We start from the raw sequence: 23,958 nt of genomic DNA, 5'->3' as shown, positions 1-23,958 counted from the left end.
AACCACACAACATGTTATAATAACCATACATGTTATCATAACCCTACAACATGTTATAATTACCATACAACATGTTATCATAACCATACAACATGTTATCATAGCCATACAACATGTTATAATAACCATACAACATGTTATCATAACCATACATGTTATCATAACCATACAACATGTTATCATAGCCATACAACATGTTATCATAACCACACAACATGTTATCATAACCCTACAACATGTTATCATAACCTTACAACATGTTATAATAACCACACAACATGTTATAATAACCACACAACATGTTATAATAACCACACAACATGTTATCATAACCACACAACATGTTATCATAACCACACAACATGTTATCATAACCATACAACATGTTATCATAACATTACAACATGTCAGCATAACATTACAACATGTCAGCATAACATTACAACATGTCAGCATAACAAAACAACATGTCAGCATAACAAAGCAACATGTTATCATAAATATACAACATGTTATCATAACCTTACAACATGTTATAATAACCATACAACATGTTATAATAACCACACAACATGTTATCATAAACGTACTACATGGTGTCATAATATTCTAAATGTTAAAAATGTACTTGTCGGATTAGTTGTACATGGTTAATATTGTTAAAGTATTCCTATAGATGCATGTCAGCATTGAGGACTAACACAGAGTGGTGGCACCAGTAACAAGGTATACAGGAGTTGTCTCTCTTGTATTGGCTTTTATTACTATCAACAAAGAGAAGCAACTACTGCCTGTGTGGTTTAAGGCGTTTTCAGTGGTTTTTCTAAACATCGAAATCGCAGATAAATAGTGTACTTACAATTAGATAAATGGGTAAATTTAAATGGAGTAAATGAACAGAGTACCGACCGGATAGTTATAATTATATGTCCATGAATCATGTTCAAACATGTAAGTCACCTCGTAGGTTAACACACATATGATAATATAATAATATACAAACCACGGGAATCATACGACATCTTACTTTAGGAGTATTCTAAGTTTACAATAGTATTGGTGTTTCTGATGTTTTTTATTTAAAAAGATACAATAAATGGTATCTTTGACAAAGACACACATGCTAATAGAGGCATAATGAATGGTATATGGGCATTGGTGTTTCGGATATGTATATATATATATATATATAGATATATCATATTAAAGATTTTTTTTAAGATTAAATTTTTTTCAACGTTCGTATGCGACAGTTACAGTATTATCAAGTGTAGCTCGAGTGAGTAAAGGCCAGTCGTATCCCGTAAAAGGTCTGGAGATTTGGCGACCTATAACGTCCTTAGTGTACCATATTTGTTTGTCAATTAAAAGACGGTTTGATCAAACGTATTAGCTTAACAATAGTAAACATATGGATATGCAGACATTTTAAATCATGCAGTGTCCTTTATTTCAAATAAAATAAATACTGTCTTTATGGCGCTGTGTATAAACAATAGCTGTCACGAGTTTATTATCGAATGTCCCCGTAAACACGAGTATTTTATTACCATATCGGTTAGGTAAACTTCGACAGTGTCACCGCCAGCCAGTTACATTAGTTGCCACAGTTAGGACAATCTACCTTTAATCGGCCAGCATAAGCCATGAGAAACTGCCATCTGGTATCGATCGTAACCGATTTCTGTACGGGCAACAAAGCGGGGATTAGTTTTGGGAACTTGTAAACACCGGTTATATCATACGGCAAACTCATAATCATGAGGGTTTCTTTTCTTCGAGTTGCGAGTTGCGAGTTACAAAGTGCGAGTTGCGAGTTACAAAATGCGAGTTGCGAGCTACAAAGTGCGAGTTGTGAGTTGCAAAATGCGAGTTGCGAGTTACAAAATGCGAGTTGCGAGTTACAAAGTACATCACACTCATAACCATTCCGTACGTATTAGAAACAGCAATGTTGACAATTATAGATCGGAATACCAAATCATCGTCTAATAAAAGTGGAATAATAAAAGTTTCTTGTTTGATCATTTACATACATCTGTAATTAACGTTTCTCATAACGAAGGGTCCAACATAACCAACAGGGCACTGCCTTAGCCCTCCCCTGGCACAACGAAAATAGCGGATAGCATGCGCTTCGAATCGCAACAATGAGTTCTGCTAGGTCTGCTTACCGAAAATGTACGTTGTTTAATTAATATTGCGTTTCGGATCTAAAGAATTCTCTCTTTATATTCGAGAACAGAATTCGGAATTTGAACAAGTCCTGTAAAAATAAACATGAAAAACGGCGGGTATTTTGATCGTCAAAACTGATATCGCGCTGGAAATCGGTACATAATTGATTAATATATCCCATATCACACATTTCTAAGGTGTTAAGATAACATGAAAAGCAATATAAACACTATATTTTGTAAATTATTTGCGGATAACAGTTTCAGAAACACACACACAGGTTTCTGTCATAGGGATATGGTAAAACAAATATGAACATGCTCTGTAAGAAATATGAGAACGACGAAAATGACATCCCTGAAACTCGATGTGACCAACGAAGGTGTGCCTAAACTGTCAAAATCGAACGTGTGTGTGTTTCTGAAACTGTTATCCGCAAATAATTTACAAAATATAGTGTTTATATTGCTTTTCATGTTATCTTAACACCTTAGAAACGTGTGATATGGGATATAATAATCAATTATGTACCGAATTCGAGCGCGATATCAGCTTTGACAATCAAAATACCCGAGGATTCTTTTCACGTTTATTTTTACAGGAATGGTTCAAATTCCGGAAACGTAATATTAATTAAACAGGAACATTCTCAGTAAGCAGACTTAGCACAAATTTTACTCACCGTTGCGACGCGAAGCGCATGTTATCCGCCATTTTCGTTGTGCTATGGGAGGGCTAAGGCCGTGTCCTACTGCGTGCAGTTGTAACCACACGTCAATGTAACATTACTATTTATATGGACTTAATTAATCCTTGGTTGACCATTTTGAAGCTAAATACAGAAGTAAAACACTTAAGAGGCTCCGAAGTGGCTGGCTACAGATGCCTGACCGATCAGCATCTTATAATGCCACATACATCCTACCAAGACCTCGATATCTTACTGAAGTCAGTATCTCAAATCGCTTTCCGACTGTTCTTACACGAAGTGTTGTTGACCAAAACGATTAATTACATCTGTAATAAAAATTTGTCGTGCTAAGTTGTCATAACTTGTACCCAATCGTTTGTGCGTTTCGTAGGACTGTCGGACACCCCGAAAGCAGTGAAAAATAATTCATAAAACTTCTGATAACCGCGAAAATCAACATACATTGTATCTTCAAATCTTCATCAAGTCTAACGCAATTCGTTTTATTTTATATTTCTTTGAAGCTTTTTGTATTTAATTATCAATCCGTTTGAAGTAAAATGACAAAGCCTTATGCTTTTATCCAGTATATAATCTAGAATTCCTGGGCGTTAAATGCCAGTTTAACACCAATTAATACCCCTTCAGATGAGTCAGCAGAACGATAAGCATGACGCTTGTCTTTGTATAAAACAGTGAAATTTTAATGATAGGAAATGCGTATTGCGTTTTCCGTTTCTGGTGTTCGCCATGAATGACGTCAAAAGAGGATGAAACAAACTACAACGCGAAGATTTGATCTACCAATCACGGGGATTGTACTATATGTACATTGTAAAGGGCACACTTCTGTTGAAGGTTGGTACTCTCTCAGTGCCTTATCTAAAGACACAACCAGGACACCAAAGTCCAGTGGAGGACAATGGAGAACGAATACTCATACCCTGTCTACACTACTCTCTGACGTCTGTCTGAAATCGTCCGCCCGTCGGAGGGTCTACAAAGGACCAGGGAGTTCGATCGAACAGTTTAAGTATATCGGTTACACGTGCCCATTTTAGAGTTATACGAGAAACATGCAGTATGGGAGAGTACCAGGAATATTTCCCCTTTCAGGTCAAATTATGGATGATCTTTTCTTGAAATCGTTAGTTGTCTTTCCAAGATGTGCCCACACACAAATCTTAGACACATTACTTTCCTTATAAGGTAGACAATAAAAGTACAGGTCACAGTTCCCTAATTCTGCTACGGAAAATATGTTCCCAAGATATACATGTAGCCACACACCGAGCCTGACGATCTTAACATGTTAATGTGACTCAGTATTGCCTGATTCTTACATCGTATCCCATACCGAGTTCAAAGGTCACACGCACACGCCCTCGACATATTTGTACGAAAAAAAGTTGTTCGGACAAACGAAACGCCTTCTTGGGCTCAGTATCATAAATACTGAAAACCTGCCTTGCTGAGAGAGACGGGATCACGTGCTATCATCGTTTCGGAGCGTCCATCATGTATTTACATGTTACTGTTCCTAGGGAGTGTACCATACCTAACACGAGAGAGTGTCGGTGTTATAGAATCGTACAGTATGAGAGGTACAAATATTTGTCAGTATATCATGTTGTTAAATACACTGTCATCGATGTGGAGTAGCAGGTTTAATCATTTATTGTAAACTGACATTTGTTCAAGCCCAAAATTCTCTTATCAAAAACCTGACTTCACTGAAGGCGTTTGACTAGCTTAAGAGGATTAGCCAATAAATCCTGTGATGTTGCAAGTGTTACAGTTTGTCTTGCTCTACATTTGGCTGTAATGAATTGGCCAGAAGTAATGTTGTAATTATTGCTAGGTTTGGCCGGAAATAATGATTTAAGCATTGCTGGGTGTGGCGGTAAGTAATGCTGTAGGCATTGCTAGGTTTGGGCGGAAGTAGTGCTACACTCATTGCTGGGTTTGGGCGGAAGTAATGTTGCAATCATTGCTAGATTTGCTAGGTTTGAGAGGAAGTAAAGTATCAACTAAAGTAAAAAATCTGATAAAAAAATATATCTCCACCAAAGTCAAAAGTCTGATACATTGTAAAACAAATTAAAATACGTTTATATCAGTAAGTAAGGCGACACAGTTTTACCATATTTGTTAGTGAGGGGGTACTGCACGTGTATAACATGATTAGTAGTGCGTGCCGTACGGCCCTGGACATACAGCAGTCTGTAATCCACTTACCGTTAGCGTTAATTTGTAACTATATCAAATTAGATTAGAGTTCTGTTGTCTAAACTTAACGTGGACCTTGTGAATAGAAGGTTTACAAAACAATATCGAGTAGAATTATCGCCTAAAAAATGTAATCTTTGACTTAGCACGAGATCAAAACGGCTCTACACATGTATAGCGAAACATTTGGGATTGGCAAGTAGTAAGTTTATTTTTAACACCGTGTAGTTTTAACTCACAACGTTTAGTTGGCTACACTTCGACTAGAATGATAGGGAAGACACGAATTCTTTAAGATTTAACGTGTTCTCATCAAAATAGTAAGGCCACACTAGTTTCTAACTTCCTTGTAAATATTTATAAACATCCAATTAAATAACGGGTTGTCATTATTATTAAAACGATAACATATGTCACCACTAAGTTAACTTAGTCCTGTACGTGTGTGTAACTTATTACAGCTGGTCGGTCTATATATATCTATCCTCTTTTGTTCGAATATCACTTAAAGACATAATTGCTACATATAAAGTTCGGAATATTTGAAAACGAAACCAGGAAGTACGTTTAGATATTCAAGATTGAGTACAAACATTTGCTACCCTTAATGTATTTTATGTGCTTTACATTAAATGCCATAGTCAATTATACCTGAATCATTTTCATGTATATTTCCCCTTGACTACACCCTAACCTTCCCAAACCGCAATAGATTGTGATCTGAATATGTCATATTTGTTCTGGTAACAGTGTGACCATGTTATACTGGACTAGGTTTGGTAACAGCGTGACCGTGTTATACTGGACTAGGTCTGGTGGCTATGTTACCATATTATACTGGACTAGGTCTGGTAACAGTGTGACCGTGTTATACTGGACTAGGTCTGGTAACAGTGTGATCGTGTTATACTGGACTATGTCTGGTAACAGTGTGACCGTGTTATACTGGACTAGGTCTGGTAACAGTGTGACCGTGTTATACTGGACTAGGTCTGGTAACAGTGTGATCGTGTTATACTAGACTAGGTCTGGTAACAGTGTGACCGTGTTATACTGGACTAGGTCTGGTAACAGTGTGACCGTGTTATACTGGACTAGGTCAGGTAACAGTGTGACCGTGTTATACTGGACTAGGTCTGGTAACAGTGTGACTATGTTATACTTGACTAGGTCTGGTAACAGTGTGACCGTGTTATACTGGACTAGGTCTGGTAACAGTGTGATCGTGTTATACTGGACTAGGTCTGGTAACAGTGTGACCGTGTTATACTGGACTAGGTCAGGTAACAGTGTGATCGTGTTATACTAGACTAGGTCTGGTAACAGTGTGACCGTGTTATACTGGACTAGGTCTGGTAACAGTGTGACCATGTTAAACTGGACTAGGTCTGGTAACAGTGTGACCGTGTTATACTGGACTAGGTCTGGTAACAGTGTGATCGTGTTATACTGGACAAGGTCTGGTAACAGTGTGACCGTGTTATACTGCACTAGGTCTGGTAACAGTGTGACTATGTTATACTTGACTAGGTCTGGTAACAGTGTGACCGTGTTATACTGGACTAGGTCTGGTAACAATATGACCGTGTTATACTGGACTAGGTCTGGTAACAGTGTGACCATGTTAAACTGGACTAGGTCTGGTAACAGTGTGACCGTGTTATACTGGACTAGGTCTGGTAACAGTGTGATCGTGTTATACTGGACAAGGTCTGGTAACAGTGTGACCGTGTTATACTGCACTAGGTCTGGTAACAGTGTGACCGTGTTATACTGGACTAGGTCTGGTAACAGTGTGAACATGTTATACTGGACTAGGTCTGGTAACATTGTGACCGTGTTATACTGGACTAGGTCTGGTAACAGTGTGACCGTGTTATACTGGACTAGGTCTGGTAACAGTGTGACCATGTTATAATGGACTAGGTCTGGTAACAGTGTGACCGTGTTATACTGGACTAGGTCTGGTAACAGTGTGACCATGTGATACTGGACTAGGTCTGGTGGCTATGTTACCATGTTATACTGGACTTGATCTCGTGTCGCCAGATGATTGCTCATGATATTAATTTCCTCGTTCGCTGATGTCGTTTACCAATTAAATGTATGGTTATACATCATTGTTAAGCTATCTAGTCAGACATGCTGGCGACATATAGTATGATTGCAGTGGATTAGTATAGGATGCGAAGAAAAACTCGATATAGAATTCCCGGAACGGTTTACTGTCTAATGCTTACATAGGCCCTGTCAATCAATCCATTTGTCAATCAATTCTCAAATCTCCGTCGTTTCAGTCCGTCTCCCGAAGACAGTCCACCCTTCTCGATAACAACACGTTTGTAAGGGATTCTTAACACTGCTTAGATCGGATAACTCATATGTATATATAACATAGTAACACAAATGACGAAGGAAGACAACTTGTAGACTCGTGCCCTGGCCGGGCCTCGAACTCACGATCTACGGCACCTAATCGCCTAGCCAGAAATACTGCTGCGTCACATCGGCGTTCTTAAAAAAACGTTTCAATGGCGCAGTGATGGTCGGCCCGATACCCTGACATGATCATTGTGGAAGTCGTCTATTAGATGATATGAATACCTGGATCGCAATGTATCTACATATATGGATACGAATTGTATATGTACATATATTATACATATTTCTCTCAGTACAACTATGACAGGAAATTCAAATCTATATCTTCTGATCACCAACACATAGTGTATATGATACATTGTGCTAATAAATAGATAATAGATGTATAACATAGTAACACAAATGACGAAGGAAGACAACCTGTAGACTCGTGCCCTGGCCGGGCCTCGAACTCACGATCTACGGCACCTAATCGCCTAGCCAAAAATACTGCTGCGTCACATCGGCGTCCTTAAAAAAGAACGTTTCAATGGCGCAGTGATGGTCGGCCCGATACCCTGACATGATCATTGTGGAAGTCGTCTATTAGATGATATGAATACCTGGATCGCAATGTAATTACATACATGGATATAAATATGTATATATATTTATATATACACGTTTATATCAATCAATGTAGTAAATTGAACTAAAGGAAATCTTCTCTTATTAAATAAACGTAAACATCCGATTCCGTGGAATTCAATCTGCTTTCCCCATTGCATCATTCGTAAAAGGCGACTTAATTTGTGGTTTGTTTATCCATTCACTTTTTCACCTAAGTTACTAATTTCTTTCAATCGTCTCCCGTCACACTTTTAGCCTGCAGTTGGGTTTGATCACGTTAATAAGACTATGGATTGTGTCCCCGTCAAACTTATATCCTGAAGTTTGGGTAGGGCCACGTGGATTAATAGTTTTTTCCCTGCCTTGGGGGTGTGGCAAGGAAATCTCAACCCAAGGGGGAATCCATGAACGTCCAATAGGAGGCTTGCCGCGGGATAGACATTCATGAATTTACCCGAGGGTCGAGATTTCTTTGTCACACTCCCTTGGTAGGGAATTATTATTTTTCTCTCACCACTTCAAATAATTGCATATCAAATCGGCGGTCAAGGTACGTTTGTAAACAAATGCACATGATCGGCGCATCAATATCCTCACAACCCATCACAACCCCAAAAAATGCACCCCAATATCATTACACAAGAAAACATAGGTCTAAAATTAATTCAAATTATTTATTTAAAAAAACACTGAAACAAGGTATCAGTGATACTATTCTGATGTTTACAACAGTATATATTGTCTTTTCTTTGTCTCATACGCATATTCAACATTAAATAACAGCGCGGGAACTGTTAGTGACGTCACTCAAAAGGTACAGAATTCCCGGTTCAGAAGGTTAGCGCGTGCAATCTGCCATACCCTATGGGTTGACAGAGAAATCTCTCACGTCTAAAACTGGAGATAAACTGATCAACTAAGGGAAAAAAGATTATGGCTTGTGTCCCCGTCACACTTTTAGCCTGTAGTTGGGGTAGGACTACGTGGATAATACTATGGATTGTTTCCCCGTCACACTTTTAGCCTGTAGTTGGGGTAGGACTACGTGGATAAGACAATGGATTGTGTCCCCGTCACACTTTTAGCCTGTAGTTGGGGTAGGACTACGTGGATAAGACAATGGATTGTGTTCCCGTCACACTTTTAGCCTGTAGTTGGGGCAGGACTACGTGGATAAGACAATGGATTGTGTCCCCCTGTTACCAAAGTCAGTAATTGATACTAGCTACTCCGTCTTCAACCTCGAAAGGGTTGACAAGGAAAGGACACGTAAAGGCGATCCTAAAGTTAGCCCCTCCCAAGCAGGATCGTCCTAAAATGGAGCGTATACCTCTACAACCAAACAACCCATGTAATCGGTCTGTATATACCTCTGCAACCAAACAACCCATGTAATCGGTATGTATATACCTTTACAACCAAACAACCTATGGAATCTGTCTGTATACCTCTACAACTAAACAACCCATGGAATCGGTCTGTATATACCTCTACAACCAAACAACCCACGGAATCGGTCTGTATATACCTCTACAACCAAACAACCCACGGAACCGGTCTGTATATACCTCTACAACCAAACAACCCATGTAATCGGTCTGTATATACCTCTGCAACCAAACAACCCATGTAATCGGTATGTATATACCTCTACAACCAAACAACCCATGTAATCGGTCTGTATATACCTCTACAACCAAACAACCCACAGAATCGGTCTGTATATACCTCTACTACCAAACAACCCATGTAATCGGTCTGTATACCACGTCAACCAAACAACCCACGGAATCCGTCTGTATACCTCTACAACCAAACAATCCATGGAATCGGTCTGTATATACATCTACAACAAACAACCCATGTAATCGGTCTGTATATACCTCTACAACCAAACAACCCACGGAATCGGTCTGTTTATACCTCTACAACCAAACAACCCACGGAATCGGTCTGTATACCTCTACAACCACACAACCCATGTAATCGGTCTGTATGCATCTACAACTAAACAACCCATGTAATCGGTCTGTATACCTCTACAACCAAACAACCCATGTAATCGGTCTGTATATACCTCTACAACCAAACAACCCATGTAATCGGTCTGTATACCTCTACAACAAACAACCCATGTAATCGGTCTGTATATACCTCTACAACCAAACAACCCATGTAATCGGTCTGTATATACCTCTACAACCAAACAACCCATGTAATCGGTCTGTATATACCTCTACAACCAAACAACCCATGTAATCGGTCTGTATACCTCTACAACAAACAACCAATGTAATCGGTCTGTATATACCTCTACAACCAAACAACCCATGTAATCGGTCTGTATATACCTCTACAACCAAACAACCCATGTAATCGGTCTGTATGCATCTACAACTAAACAACCCATGTAATCGGTCTGTATACCTCTACAACCAAACAACCCATGTAATCGGTCTGTATATACCTCTACAACCAAACAACCCATGTAATCGGTCTGTATACCTCTACAACAAACAACCCATGTAATCGGTCTGTATATACCTCTACAACCAAACAACCCACGGAATCGGTCTGTATACCTCTACAACCAAACAACCCATGTAATCGGTCTGTATATACCTCTACAACCAAACAACCCATGTAATCGGTCTGCATATACCTCTACAACCAAACAACCCACGGAATCGGTCTGTATACCTCTACAACAAACAACCCATGTAATCGGTCTGTATACCTCTACAACCAAACAACCCATGTAATCGGTCTGTATATACCTCTACAACCAAACAACCCATGTAATCGGTCTGTATACCTCTACAACCAAACAACCCATGTAATCGGTCTGTATACCTCTACAACCAAACAACCCATGTTATCGGTCTGTATATACCTCTACAACCAAACAACCCACGGAATCGGTCTGTATACCTCTACAACCAAACAACCCATGTAATCGGTCTGTATATACCTCTACAACCAAACAACCCATGTAATCGGTCTGTATATACCTCTACAACCAAACAACCCATGTAATCGGTCTGTATATACCTCTACAACCAAACAACCCATGGAATCTGTCTGTATATACCTCTACAACCAAACAACCCATGGAATCGGTCTGTATATACCTCTACAACCAAACAACCCATGGAATCGGTCTGTATACCTCTACAACCAAACAACCCATGTAATCGGTCTGTATATACCTCTGCAACCAAACAACCCATGTAATCGGTATGTATATACCTCTACAACCAAACAACCCATGTAATCGGTCGGTATATACCTCTACAACCAAACAACCCACATAATCGGTCTGTATATACCTCTACTACCAAACAACCCATGTAATCGGTCTGTATATACCACGTCAACCAAACAACCCACGGAATCCGTCTGTATACCTCTACAACTAAACAACCCATGGAATCGGTCTGTATATACCTCTACAACCAAACAACCCATGGAATCGGTCTGTATATACCTCTACAACCACACAACCCATGTAATCGGTCTGTATATACCACGTCAACCAAACAACCCACGGAATCCGTCTGTATACCTCTACAACTAAACAACCCATGGAATCGGTCTGTATATACCTCTACAACCAAACAACCCATGGAATCGGTCTGTATATACCTCTACAACCACACAACCCATGTAATCGGTCTGTATGCATCTACAACTAAACAACCCATGTAATCGGTCTGTATACCTCTACAACCAAACAACCCATGTAATCGGTCTGTATATACCTCTACAACCAAACAACCCATGTAATCGGTCTGTATACCTCTACAACCAAACAACCCACGGAATCGGTCTGTTTATACCTCTACAACCAAACAACCCACGGAATCGGTCTGTATACCTCTACAACCACACAACCCATGTAATCGGTCTGTATGCATCTACAACTAAACAACCCATGTAATCGGTCTGTATATACCTCTACAACAAAACAACCCACGGAATCGGTCTGTTTATACCTCTACAACCAAACAACCCACGGAATCGGTCTGTATACCTCTACAACCAAACAACCCATGGAATCGGTCTGTATATACATCTACAACAAACAACCCACGGAATCGGTCTGTATACCTCTACAACCACACAACCCATGTAATCGGTATGTATATACCTCTACAACTAAACAACCCATGTAATCGGTATGTATATACATCTACAACAAACAACCCACGGAATCGGTCTGTATACATCTACAACTAAACAACCCATGTAATCGGTCTGTATACCTCTACAACCAAACAACCCATGTAATCGGTATGTATATACCTCTACAACCAAACAACCCATGTAATCGGTCTGTATACCTCTACAACAAACAACCCATGTAATCGGTCTGTATATACCTCTACAACCAAACAACCCATGTAATCGGTCTGTATATACCTCTACAACCAAACAACCCACAGAATCGGTCTGTATACCTCTACAACCAAACAACCCATGTAATCGGTCTGTATATACCTCTACAACCAAACAACCCATGTAATCGGTCTGCATATACCTCTACAACCAAACAACCCACGGAATCGGTCTGTATACCTCTACAACAAACAACCCATGTGATCGGTCTGTATATACCTCTACAACCAAACAACCCATGTAATCGGTCTGTATATACCTCTACAACCAAACAACCCATGTAATCGGTCTGTATACCTCTACAACCAAACAACCCATGTAATCGGTCTGTATATACCTCTACAACCAAACAACCCACGGAATCGGTCTGTATACCTCTACAACCAAACAACCCATGTAATCGGTCTGTATATACCTCTACAACCAAACAACCCATGTAATCGGTCTGTATATACCTCTACAACCAAACAACCCACGGAATCGGTCTGTATACCTCTACAACCAAACAACCCATGTAATCGGTCTGTATATACCTCTACAACCAAACAACCCATGTAATCGGTATGTATACCTCTACAACAAACAACCCATGTAATCGGTCTGTATACCTCTACAACCAAACAACCCATGTAATCGGTCTGTATATACCTCTACAACCAAACAACCCATGTAATCGGTCTGTATACCTCTACAACCAAACAACCCATGTAATCGGTCTGTATATACCTCTACAACCAAACAACCCATGTAATCGGTCTGTATACCTCTACAACCAAACAACCCATGTAATCGTTCTGTATATACCTCTACAACCAAACAACCCATGTAATCGGTCTGTATATACCTCTACAATCAAACAACCCACAGAATCCGTCTGTATATACCTCTACAACCAAACAACCCATGTAATCGGTCTGTATATACCTCTACAACCAAACAACCCATGTAATCGGTCTGTATATACCTCTACAACCAAACAACACATGTAATCGGTCGGTATATACCTCTACAACCAAACAACCCATGTAATCGGTCTGTATACATCTACAACCAAACAACCCATGGAATCCGTCTGTATACCTCTACAACCAAACAACCCATATAATCAGTCTGTATATACCTCTACAACCAAACAACCCACGGAATCCGTCTGTATATACCTCTACAACCAAACAAGTCATTGAATCGTTTTTTACATGGTACTACAGAAAATGACCGTAAATAAAAGTAAGGAACGTTGTGTTTGTGAGTTTAAGAGAGGGTGTGTTTATGTGTGTATTGTCGTTAATATAGACTGAAAGATACATGTAAGCCAAGGGTAACTTATATTTGAATCGATAATCCTGTCTGAGACTTATAATTTGCAAATGATTTTACTGAAAGAAAAAGCATGTGTATGAGTACTGTAAATAGTACGTGTTGTTCAAAATTACCTCTTCTTTAGAAAAAACAACAACATTTATCATATATCTGTATGTGTATTTAAATTAATCAGAATGCATGATCTATCAGCCCATTAGTCTAACAACTGTATACACAACTACGTCCTGTAAAAGGTTTTATACAGAACGCTTCAATTAAATCTGAAAGGAAGATACATGTGTGGAAAACTTCAGTTAAGACGCAAATAGATATAGGCGTGCTTGTTACATGATCATGATGATGCGGACAAGATTTGAATATGTGACATTCATGGTATAATCATTAGAATCAAAGTTAAATAAAAATAATAAATAATAAAAACAAAAGAATGGAAAGTAATTAAACTCACCTGTCATTTTTGAAAACCAAACTAAACCACCTTTACAATACAGGTAATGTATTAAATCCACATGTCATTACCCCACGTATGGTACAATGTCTTGTTACAAAAAGCCTAGTTCGATTTTAAGTGAAAACATCAGTATCGCCAGGATCAACCTGTAGCGGCTATCCGCGTTTAGCATTTAAAGTCATTCACAGTCAAGGTAAGTAATTATATGTAAAATAACGGACGTCCATCTCGGAAATCTCGTCACCATTTAAACTGATATCAATGACCGCCTTTGATTCCGACAGAAACAGCTTCACGTGTATTTGACAATTGGGGTTGTCTCCCTTCGTTTGTTGGCAAACTGCAGAACAACACGTTTTTAAAGGTTAAGTTAACCTCTTCACGAGACTCAAAATCATAACATTGAAATATCTAATAATAGTTGAAAGTGACGTTACATGGATTTCTTATCGGTATAATTATAAAGGAGTTCCTGGTTCTCCCATGCTTATCCAGTCTATTTTGAAGTAATTACATTTGGTGCTGATATTTAACATTTTCTGTAAGATAAGCGAGTACTTTCGTTTGATGTCTTTTATTTCCTGTTTCAATAGCATGTATCATAATATTTTTCATATAAGTAAATCTGATACAGCCATTAAAACAGCATTGTATACCAATCACTCCAGCTAGCCCCACTGTGTTGTACTCATGCTGTGTCTGCCGGTGACCCCAATCTCACCCGAACATTTCAGCCAATATGGATATAAATCATATCAGCGTCATGTATCTTTCTCATTATCAATAATATCGTAACGTAGTTTCCGTGCAAACTATTATCAATTAAGTCAATTATTTCCCAATTTATTGAAGTAATGTGTAATCATGTTTGTATAATGAATTGTATTTGCTTTTACATAATGAATCATAATATTGTTACAAATTTACCGTCAAAATAATGTACGTCCAACGATAGTAAAATGTCAGATAGTCTGTCACTCAAACAAGGCAATCAGAGTAACTCCCCTTTAAACACGCCGGTCGCCTTGTATTGATGATTACCAGTGAAGAAAGGTCGTTCTAAATCTAGAATTGCTACTGGCTAGCAGGCAGGTGACCACTTTATAGTGCAACATCTTGCATTTGTCGTGATGATTTAGTCACGTGTCATGTTTTAGATGGGTTTTTCAAACATTATTCCATCCCAGAATTACTTCACTACAATCCAATATGGCCGATTATTCCAGGCAATAGTCCTTAATTAATTCTGCGGGCTCTCAGCAGACGGGTCAGATACAAAATATATTAAAAATGGATCCGGAGAGTTCGAAATTATAGTGTATGCCGATAAGTTCAACGTTTCAACGAAAGCATTGTCTTAATCAAGGCATAAAAAGTTGAGCTCAATAGTATTTTTTTTTGTGAAAGGCTCTGAGTAGTATATTTCAGTAAAGGGCTCTGAATAGTGTTTCAGTAAAGGGCTCTGAATAGTGTTTCAGTGAAGGGCTCTGAATAGTGTTTCAGGGAAGGGCTCTGAATAGTGTTTCAGGGAAGGGCTCTGAATAGTGTTTCGGTAAAGGGCTCTGAATAGTGTTTCGGTGAAGGGCTCTGAATAGTGTTTCAGTAAAGGGCTCTGAATAGTGTTTCGGTGAAGGGCTCTGAATAGTGTTTCGGTGAAGGGCTCTGAATAGTGTTTCAGTGAAGGGCTCTGAATAGTGTTTCAGGGAAGGGCTCTGAATAGTGTTTCAGTGAAGGGCTCAGTAGTATTTTTTGTGAAAGGCTCTGAGTAGTATTTCGGTGAAGGGTTCTGGGTAATATTTCAGTGAAGGGCTCGAGAATATTTCGGTAAAGGGCTCCCGAATAGTATTTCAGTGAAGGGCTCGACGGACATTTCAGTGAAGGGCTCAGTAGTATTTTAGTGAAAAGCTCTGAGTAGTATTTCAGTGAAGGGTTCTGGGTAATATTTCAGTGAAGGACTCGAGAGTATTTCAGTAAAGGGTTCCCGAATAGTATTTCAGTGAAGGGCTCAATAGTATGTCAGTAAAAGGGTCGATACTATTTCAGTGAAGGGATCAGTAGTATTTTAGTGAAAGGCTCAGTGTAGCATTTCAGTGAAGGGCTCGAGAGTATTTCAGTAAAGGGCTCCGGAATTATATTTCAGTGAAGGGCTCGAGAGTATTTCAGTGAAGGGCTCAGTAGTATGTCAGTAAAAGGGTCGATACTATTTCAGTGAAGGGCTCAGTAGTATTTTAGTGAAGGGCTCTGGGTAGTATATCAGTGAAGGGATCGAGAGTATTTCAGTAAAGGGCTCCAGAATAGTGTTTCAGTGAAGGGCTCAGTAGTATTTCAGTAAAAGGGTCGATACTATTTCTGTGAAGGGCTCAGTAGTATCTAAGTGAAGTACTCGAGAGTGTTTCCATGAAGGGCTCGAGAGTATTTCTGTAAAGGGCTCAGTAGTATTTCAGTGAAAGGGTCGATACTATTTCTGTGAAGAGCTCAGTAGTATTTTAGTGAAGAGTATTTCTGTGAGGGCCCAGTCTTCACAACAACTGGCCATTGTTGCTCTAGGATGAACAAAAACCGCACGTGATCATGGATATATAATAGCCATATGACATAATCCTTCCATTATAATGATATATTACCGGAAGTAAACATCACGACAGATCCCAGGGACGATCGAAGGAGTTCTGGAAACAGAGCATTTTCAACATACATGTATCTTGTCAGCATTCATAACTTGTATTTACAATATCGAGATGACTCCAGCCCAACTTCCTGTTATTACCCGGAGGAAGCCAACACCAATCACAGCGCGGGTTATAAATCACCACAGGTATAACTGACTGACACCACAGGTAGATTATATAGCAGGTCGGCGATATATAACTGTATGGTAGGTTCTCGTTATGTGCTTAGGCGAGTTGTCGTGACAGACCAGTGTTCTAGGGTTATGCTTGGACGTGTTGTCAAGACAAACCAGTGTTCTCGGTATATACATTGACGAGTTGTGGAGACAGACCTGTGTTCTCGGTATATACTTTGACGAGTTGTGGAGACAGACCTGTGTTATCGGTATATACTTTGACGAGTTGTGGAGACAGACCTGTGTTCTCGGTATATACATTGACGAGTTGTGGAGACAGACCAGTGTTCTCGGTATATACATTGACGAGTTGTGGAGACAGACCTGTGTTCTCGGTATATACTTTGACGAGTTGTGGAGACAGACCTGTGTTCTCGGTATATACTTTGACGAGTTGTCGAGACAGACCTGTGTTCTCGGTATATACATTGACGAGTTGTGAAGACAGACCTGTGTTCTCGGTATATACATTGACGAGTTGTGGAGACAGACCTGTGTTCTCGGTATATACATTGACGAGCTGTGGAGACAGACCTGTGTTATCGGTATATACTTTGACGAGTTGTGGAGACAGACCTGTGTTCTCGGTATATACATTGACGAGTTGTGGAGACAGACCTGTGTTCTCGGTATATACTTTGACGAGTTGTGGAGACAGACCTGTGTTCTCGGTATATACTTTGACGAGTTGTGGAGACAGACCTGTGTTCTCGGTATATACTTTGACGAGTTGTGGAGACAGACCTGTGTTCTCGGTATATACATTGACGAGCTGTGGAGACAGACCTGTGTTATCGGTATATACTTTGACGAGTTGTGGAGACAGACCTGTGTTCTCGGTATATACATTGACGAGTTGTGGAGACAGACCTGTGTTCTCGGTATATACTTTGACGAGTTGTGGAGACAGACCTGTGTTCTCGGTATATACTTTGACGAGTTGTGGAGACAGAACTGTGTTCTCGGTATATACTTTGACGAGTTGTGGAGACAGACCTGTGTTCCTGGTATATACTTTGACGAATTGTGGAGACAGACCTGTGTTCTCGGTATACATGTATGTTTGAAATGTTTTGATTGTTTTCATCGACAGCCAATCATTGACGTAGCGAGTAAAAGAGCTACTTTAATTTATCTTCTTCAGCAGAAATATCGAAAGAGTTATCCAATTTTCCGTTCTAGTGAAAGCAGATAAGATTAACAAATTCAATGGCTTCTTTTTATTGATTGTCATTTCCGAGGCAAAGTGTTTCTTAGAACCAAGTAAAGACCTCCAATAGCTTCCCTTGTACAATCTGTTCACATGGTGGATGATGTAATTGTGAACACTTTGTGGGTAAAAACGGCCGAAGCCCCACGTAAACTCTTCCATAATAAGGAGGGGAGTGAGCTCCAAACTAAATGTACACGGTATAACGGATGTTACAGTCATCCTAAATATATCATCACACAACTTACAAGGTAATAAACACTCACATAAATGTTTCTCAGAGTTTTACGGCAAAGCAATAGATATGCATTTGTTTACCGTGGTGTAATAATAAACAGCGGGTTTCTAGTTGCACAAGAAAGATATTCCAAGTTGGAATAGTTTTAATGTGAGTCATGTGTGTTAATGGAGAACTCAATGTGTTGATGTGAATACGACACAAAGTGGCTATACAGTTCAATTGCTTATTCTGATTTTACAAGCAAATGAACCCCTAAAAAGGAGGATACGAAAATATAACAAGTTTATCTTAGGGAACTGCTGCCCGAGGCTTGGTATAGTATTCTTTTTAGGCATTTGAAAAGACAAAAACGCAATGTTTCCTGGTAAAATCTGCAGTACAACAAACAGTACGGAGTATTTATACAGGTATGAAAAATGGTTTAGGGGTGGAATTTTGATTTCACTGGGATTTCTATTTACAAAAGTTATCACATACCAAAGAATTACACCATCACATGAGAAAAGCATGCGTGGTAAAAACTCCAATTAATATCATTTATTCCTGGTTTTTCTAAAAACAACACGAAAACCGAACATCACCAATAAATCGCCTAATTTGACCTGAAAACCTGAGTTGTTATCAAAAGAAAGTACACGAACAAATGTCGAGTTTGATATCACCATCATTACCCAGGGCATATTATTGGATACATAAAAAAAATACAGGGGAAACATAAAAAGTATAAGGATAATAAGACTAGTTGTTTCTAAAGACCAAATGTCTTCTGTCTGATTGATGAATACCGCCATATTTACCAATATAAACTCACCTAGGATATGAGAGACAAACCATCCAGTCATTGTAGAATGAACAGACAGAACAATTAACTCAGAACAGACAGAACAATTAACCCAGAACAGACAGTACAATTAACCCAGAATAGACAGAACAATTAACCCAGAACAGACCGAACAATTAATCCGGAACAGACAGAACAATTAACCCGGAACAGACAGATCAATTAACCCAGAACAGACAGTACAATTAACCCAGAATAGACAAAATAATTAACCCGGAACAGACAGAACAATTAACCCAGAGCAGACAGAACAACTAACCCAGAATAGACAGAGCAATTAACCCAGAACAGACAGAACAATTAACCAAGAACAGATGGAACAACTAACCCAGAACAGACAGAACAATTAACCCGAACAGACAGAACAATTAACCCGGAACAGACAGAAAAATTAACCCGGAACAGACAGATCAATTAACCCAGAACAGACAGTACAATTAACCCAGAATAGACAAAATAATTAACCCGGAACAGACAGAACAATTAACCCAGAGCAGACAGAACAACTAACCCAGAACAGACAGAGCAATTAACCCAGAACAGACAGAACAATTAACCAAGAACAGATGGAACAACTAACCCAGAATAGACAGAACAATTAACCCGAACAGACAGAACAATTAACCCGGAACAGACAGAACAATTAACCCGGAATAGACCGAACAACTAACCCGGAACAGACAGAACAATTAACCCAGAACAGACAGTAAATTAACCCAGAACAGACAGTACAATTAACCCAGAACAGCCAGAACAATTAACCCAGAACAGACCGAACAATTAAACAAGAACAGACAGAACAATTAAGCCAGAACAGACAGTACAATTAACCCAGAACAGACAGTACAATTAACCCAGAACAGACAGTACAATTAACCCAGAACAGACCGAACAACTAACCCGGAACAGACAGTAAATTAACCCAGAACAGACAGAACAATTAAGCCAGAACAGACAGTAAATTAACCCAGAACAGACAGAACAACTAACCCAGAACAGACAGAGCAATTAACCCGGAACAGACAGAACAATTAACCCGGAACAGACAGATCAATTAACCCAGAACAGACAGTACAATTAACCCAAAATAGACAAAATAATTAACCCGGAACAGACAGAACAATTAAGCCAGAACAGACAGTACAATTAACCCAGAACAGACAGTACAATTAACCCAGAACAGACAGTACAATTAACCCAGAACAGACCGAACAACTAACCCGAAACAGACAGGAGCCCAGAACAGACAGAAAATTAACCCAGAATAGACCGAACAACTAACCCGGAACAGACAGAACAATTAACCCGGAACAGACAGAACAATTAACCCAGAATAGACCGAACAACTAACCCGGAACAGACAGAACAATTAACCCGGAACAGACAGAACAATTAACCCAGAACAGACAGAACAACTAACCCAGAACAGACCGAACAATTAACCCGGAACAGACAGAACAATTAACCCGGAACAGACAGATCAATTAAACCAGAACAGACAGTACAATTAACCCAAAATAGACAAAATAATTAACCCGGAACAGACAGAACAATTAACCCAGAGCAGACAGAACAACTAACCCAGAACAGACGGAGCAATTAACCCAGAACAGACAGAACAATTAACCCAGAACAGATGGAACAACTAACCCAGAACAGACAGAACAATTAACCCAGAACAGACAGAACAATTAACCCGGAACAGACAGAATAATTAACCCGGAATAGACCGAACAACTAACCCGGAACAGACCGAACAATTAACCCAGAACAGACAGAACAATTAACCCAGAACAGACAGTAAATTAACCCAGAACAGACAGTACAATTAACCCAGAACAGCCAGAACAATTAACCCAGAACAGACAGAACAATTAACCCAGAACAGACCGAACAATTAACCCAGAACAGACAGAACAATTAACCCGGAACAGACAGAACAATTAACCCGGAATAGACCGAACAACTAACCCGGAACAGACAGAACAATTAACCCAGAACAGACAGTAAATTAACCCAGAACAGACAGTACAATTAACCCAGAACAGCCAGAACAATTAACCCAGAACAGACCGAACAATTAACCCAGAACAGACCGAACAATTAACCCAGAACAGACAGAACAAGTAACCCAGAACAGACAGTAAATTAACCCAGAACAGACAGTACAATTAACCCAGAACAGCCAGAACAATTAACCCAGAACAGACAGAACAATTAACCCAGAAAAGACAGAACAATTAACCCAGAACAGACAGTACAATTAACCCAGAATAGACCGAACAACTAACCCAGAACAGACAGAACAATTAACTCAGAACAGATAGTAAATTAACCCAGAACAGACAATACAATTAACCCAGAACAGACAGTACAATTAACCCAGAACAGCCAGAACAATTAACCCAGAACAGACAGAACAATTAACCCAGAACAGACAGTACAATTAACCCAGAATAGACAGAACAATTAACCCAGAACAGACCGAACAATTAACCCGGAACAGACAGAACAATTAACCCGGAACAGACAGATCAATTAACCCAGAACAGACAGTACAATTAACCCAGAATAAACAAAATAATTAACCCGGAACAGACAGAACAATTAACCCAGAGCAGACAGAACAACTAACCCAGAACAGACAGAGCAATTAACCCAGAACAGACAGAACAATTAACCAAGAACAGATGGAACAACTAACCCAGAACAGACAGAACAATTAACCCGAACAGACAGAACAATTAACCCGGAACAGACAGAACAATTAACCCAGAATAGACCGAACAACTAACCCGGAACAGACAGAACAATTAACCCAGAACAGACAGTAAATTAACCCAGAACAGACAGTACAATTAACCCAGAACAGCCAGAACAATTAACCCAGAACAGACCCAACAATTAACCCAGAACAGACAGAACAATTAAGCCAGAACAGACAGTACAATTAACCTAGAACAGACAGTACAATTAACCCAGAACAGACAGTACAATTAACCCAGAGCAGACAGAACAACTAACCCAGAACAGACAGAGCAATTAACCCAGAACAGACAGAACAATTAACCAAGAACAGATGGAACAACTAACCCAGAACAGACAGAACAATTAACCCGAACAGACAGAACAATTAATCCAGAACAGACCGAACAACTAACCCGGAACAGACAGGAGAATTAACCCAGAACAGACAGAAAATTAACCCAGAATAGACCGACGAACTAACCCGGAACAGACAGAACAATTAACCCGGAACAGACAGAACAATTAACCCAGAATAGACCGAACAACTAACCCGGAACAGACAGAACAATTAACCCAGAACAGACAGAACAATTAACCCAGAACAGACAGAACAACTAACCCAGAACAGACCGAACAATTAACCCGGAACAGACAGAACAATTAACCCGGAACAGACAGATCAATTAACCCAGAACAGACAGTACAATTAACCCAAAATAGACAAAATAATTAACCCGGAACAGACAGAACAATTAACCCAGAGCAGACAGAACAACTAACCCAGAACAGACAGAGCAATTAACCCAGAACAGACAGAACAATTAACCCAGAACAGATGGAACAACTAACCCAGAACAGACAGAACAATTAACCAGAACAGACAGAACAATTAACCCGGAACAGACAGAATAATTAACCCGGATAGACCGAACAACTAACCCGGAACAGACCGAAACAATTAACCCAGAACAGACAGAACAATTTAACCCAGAACAGACCCCGTAAAAATTAACCAGACACAGGACAGTACAATTAACCCAGAACAAGCCAGAACAATAACCCAGAACAGACAGAACAATTAACCCAAAACAGACAGAACAATTAACCCAGAACAGACAGAACAATTAACCCAGAATAGACAAAACAATTAACCCGGAACAGACAGAACAATTAACCCGGAACAGACAGAAAAACACAGAACAGACAGGAAAATGACCAGAACAGACAGTAATTAACCCAGAAAAGACAGAACAATTAACCCAGAACAGGACAGAACAATTAACCCAGAACAGACCGAACAATTAACCAGAACAGACCGAACAATTAACCCGAACAGAACCAGAGACAATTAACCCGAAAGAACAGAACAACTAACCCGAACAGACAGAACATTAACCCAGAACAACCAGTAAAACTAACCCAAACAGCCAGAACAATTAACCCAGAACAGACCAAAATTAACCCAGAACAGACAGAACAATTAACCAGAACAGACAGTACAATTAACCCAGACAGACCAGAACAATTAACCAGAACAACATAACAATTAACCCAGAACATAGAAATAACTAACCCAGAACAGACAGACAATTAACCCAAACAGCAGAACAATAACCCAAACAGACCAACAATTAACCCCGAACAGACAGAACATTAACCCGAACAGACAGTACAATTAACCCGAAAGACCAGAACAATTAACCCGAGGAACAGAACAGAACAATTAACCCAGAACAACCAGAACAATTAACCCGGAACAGACAGACAATTAACCCGAAAGAACAGAACAATTAACCCAGAATAACAAAACTA

The 23,958-nt window shown here is 39.5% G+C and overlaps 1 protein-coding gene across 1 annotated transcript in view; it reads right to left on the bottom strand.

Moving 5' to 3' along the window:
* The window catches only part of LOC117329052 (synaptotagmin-15-like), a 145,877-nt gene extending 131,333 nt beyond the window's left edge, over window positions 1-14,544 (bottom strand). The window contains exon 1 of the mRNA XM_033886752.1: window positions 14,259-14,544. Within this exon, the coding sequence (XP_033742643.1) occupies window positions 14,259-14,265 (7 nt within the window). The 5' untranslated portion in view covers window positions 14,266-14,544. The remainder of the gene's footprint in view (window positions 1-14,258) is intronic.
* Window positions 14,545-23,958: the final 9,414 nt, after the last annotated feature.

Source organism: Pecten maximus, chromosome 1, assembly GCF_902652985.1.
Source record: "Pecten maximus chromosome 1, xPecMax1.1, whole genome shotgun sequence".
In the NCBI taxonomy this organism is placed as follows: domain Eukaryota; kingdom Metazoa; phylum Mollusca; class Bivalvia; order Pectinida; family Pectinidae; genus Pecten; species Pecten maximus.
Note: the sequence above shows the minus strand (reverse complement) of the source record. Positions and strands in the feature narration are given on the sequence as shown.